The sequence below is a fragment of the Orycteropus afer genome, unplaced genomic scaffold (assembly GCF_000298275.1).
Source record: "Orycteropus afer afer isolate SDZICR_OR568_19922 unplaced genomic scaffold, OryAfe1.0 scaffold00908, whole genome shotgun sequence".
NCBI classification, from domain to species: domain Eukaryota; kingdom Metazoa; phylum Chordata; class Mammalia; order Tubulidentata; family Orycteropodidae; genus Orycteropus; species Orycteropus afer.
This window is the reverse complement of record NW_006922495.1, coordinates 49,551-52,908: the sequence shown is the minus strand read 5'-3', so window position 1 is coordinate 52,908 and position 3,358 is coordinate 49,551. Positions and strand designations below refer to the sequence as shown.

The following is a 3,358-nucleotide window of genomic DNA, read 5'->3' as shown; positions in this document are numbered from 1 at the left end:
GCCCCACGTGTGTGAGAGTAGAACCATCCTCCACTGGATTTCCAGGGACTGATTTTCCAGAAGTAGGTCGCTCTTTCCAGTTGCCTCTGGTGGACTGGAACTTCCAACTTTTGGGTTCGCATCCAAGAGGGTTAATCATTTCCCCACCTACGGCATCCCTATTGTTAATACAAGACTGTATGTGCTGACTTTGGATTTTAGTATGGCAAAGAAGCAGTGAGAAAAGGAGTAAGAGGGGGACAGAAGATATGAACTTCCATTCTAAATACATTCAGTTTGAGAGGACAGTAAAAGTTCCAGATGCAGATGTCTAACACCCAGAGACATTGTGTCTGAATTTTTAGTCGTTGGATATTAAATGCTCAGTGGAATTCATGGGACTTAGTAGAACATTCATAAAAACATGTATACAGAAGGGGAGAAGAGCAACTAGAGAAGTACGAGAAATACCAACGTTTTGAAGATGAATAGGGGAAGAGATTATCTTTAATGAAGCAGAAAGCAAAGTAAAAGTAAGTGTGAATATCATGAAAAAATGTGTGTAGAAAATAGTGAGAAGGAAGGAGTGGTTGGCAATGACAAATACAACAGAAGGTCAAATAAAATGGCTATGTTTTATTTAATTTTAAGGAAATTAGTGGGAAATTTAGAAGCCATAACATGAACAATTGAGTAAGATGAAAATCAGAAATTAGAAAAAATGTTGCCGACTGTTGAAGCAAAGGCAGAAAATGAAGTTGGAGACTCCATTTCATTCCTACAGAACATCGGTGACATGAAAGCAAGGAAAATGATTGTGTGTGAGTCAGAAACAAAGCAGAATGAAATCTGTAAAAAAATGAATATTCCCTCACTTATTAGTGAATTAGCTATGTATCAACTCTCTCTGTGTTCTGCGCCAAAGCAGACAACCAGTGAAAGATATATTAAAGGCATAAGCATTTCATGGAAAAGATCTAAAGGATGACTTTGTATAAAGAAAATGTATATTTATATATTAATTATGGGTTTGGCCATAGCAGAACAGAGAACTGAATTGCTATAAGTTGGATTCAGAAACATCTTGTCATAACCAACCCTATATGTTAACAATTTATCTAGAAGAAAAGTTTAAAGCAGATAAGTGAAACTGAGTAAAATTTCAGTTGGTGAGTAAAGAAACATTCTGATAAAGGGTACCTTAATCATCATTATCCTTTTATTCCTGGTGGAACAGGTATATGCTTTAGATAAATCCATTCCAAAGTGCAAATTAAAGAGCTAGATTAAATTTTCAAAATATTGTGGAAAATAAGATCTTGTTGTACTTTGGACTATATTATCTTTAAAAATACCTTAAGAAAATTCAGTTTTTCTTTTTTTAGAACCACTGGTCATGATCATTTCATAAACTATAAGTCAATCTAATAATACTTGTATTTATATTTAATGACATATAAAAATATAGAAACAATCAGGGGGCAGGTTAGTGATTTTTGTTATATTTTTGCTTCATATATAGGCAAGTAAATAAATGTTCATACTGGATTGCAATATAAAATATGTATCATGCCATATATTGTGGTCAAAAATGTTTGAAAGATTTCAAACCAGTTGAATCACATATAAAAAGAATTGACAGCATGAATATTTTTAAAAATATTCATTATCAACTCAACCAAATACATTTAAAAGATATTGTCTTGGTTTTGTAACAAAAATCCTTCAGAAAAACTATCCCTACCTCTTCTCATATTCTTTGTCTCTCATTTTCACACACAGATTGGACAGAAGTCAGCAGCCAGGCATGAGAAACCATACGGCTCTAACCACATTCATCCTCCTGGGACTGACCGAAGACCCACAACTGCAGATTCTCATTTTCATATTTCTACTGATCACCTACATATTGAGTGTAACTGGAAACCTCACCATCATCATCCTTACATTAATGGATGCCCACCTTAAAACTGCCATGTACTTTTTTCTCCAAAATTTCTCCTTCTTAGAAATCTCATTCACCTCTGCCTGCATTCCTAGATTCCTATACAGTATATCAACAGGTGACAGGATCATTACTTATAATTCTTGCCTAAGCCAATTGTTTTTTACATACCTGTTTGCAGTAACAGAATTTTTCCTCCTGGCCACCATGTCCTATGATCGGTATGTGGCCATCTGCAAACCCTTGCATTACTTGACCATCATGAACCACAGTGCCTGCAAAAGGCTTATCTTGGGCTGCTGGATAACTACTCTGTTGATCATATCCCCACCCTTTATCCTGGGACTCAATCTGGAATTCTGTGATTCTAATGTCATTGACCACTTCTTCTGTGATGCTAATCCTCTCCTGAAGATCTCATGCACAGATACGTGGATCATAGAGCTGCTGACTCTTGTGGGTTCTGTGTTGATCTTCATCATGACTCTGATGTGTGTGGTGTTGTCCTACGTATATATCATCAGAACAATTCTAAGATTCCCCTCTGCCCAACAAAGGAAAAAGGCCTTTTCCACCTGTTCTTCCCACATCATTGTGGTTTCCATCACCTATGGCAGCTGCATCTTTGTCTATATAAAACCTTCAGCAAAAGATGAAATGGCCATTAATAAGGGGGTGACAATACTAACTACTTCCATTTCCCCCATGTTAAACCCATTTATTTATACCCTGAGGAACAAACAAGTCAAAAAAGCCTTTAATGACTTAGTCAAAAGAATTTTATTATTCTCAAAGCATTAGAGTAATAATGACATCGACATTAATCCTATTTTCTTAAGTTTCCCTCCTATTTTGTCTCTTCCTGATCTAAATTTGACATTGTATTCAATACTATGCATAATCAACTCATTCCTTGCTTCTCCTTATAAACAAACCTTTTTGAGAATGATAACCTTCAGTAAGAAAATATGAGAATGGTTGTTTTAGGAAATCTAAGCATGACCTCACTTTCAATTTTGCCTTACGAAAGCTGAAAACCTGGGGGATTTATAAAATACTGGTGCAATACTGCATATCATGTCCTCAAAACAAACCTACTTGAATGGAGAAATTGTAAGATTAAAAAGAATCAATATCATTTTTAAGAAGAAACAAGGAAATAATTTAAATTGCCTGAAGTACACTACAATACATTGGCTAAGTATAAAAGTTTAGGTTTTCAAAAAAAATATTTACTAATAGAAAAGCTTTAAAATCACAAGATTTGCAGATTTCATTGATAAAAGTTAAAATTCTTGCCACAAAAGCTCTGAATTCAGTTAAGAAGGAAATAGAATACACTGGTACTGCCTGATAATGAACTAACGAGTGCATTGAAATTAAATATAGATAGATAGATATTGATGTACTAACTGAAACATTAAATCTTGAACA

At 34.7% G+C, this 3,358-nt stretch overlaps 1 protein-coding gene across 1 annotated transcript; it reads left to right on the top strand.

Annotated features, from left to right (window-relative positions):
- The first annotated feature begins 1,735 nt into the window (after positions 1-1,735).
- LOC103212290 (olfactory receptor 6C2-like) lies at positions 1,736-2,725 on the top strand. Its single transcript, XM_007958291.2, has one exon. It carries the CDS (start codon positions 1,787-1,789, stop codon positions 2,723-2,725), a length of 939 nt encoding a protein of 312 aa, XP_007956482.1. The 5' UTR covers positions 1,736-1,786.
- Positions 2,726-3,358: the final 633 nt, after the last annotated feature.

What these genes read in the sequence shown, in the direction of transcription:
- LOC103212290 (XM_007958291.2), top strand. Translation starts at nt 1,787, where the DNA reads ATGAGAAACCATACGGCTCTAACCACATTCATCCTCCTGGGACTGACC.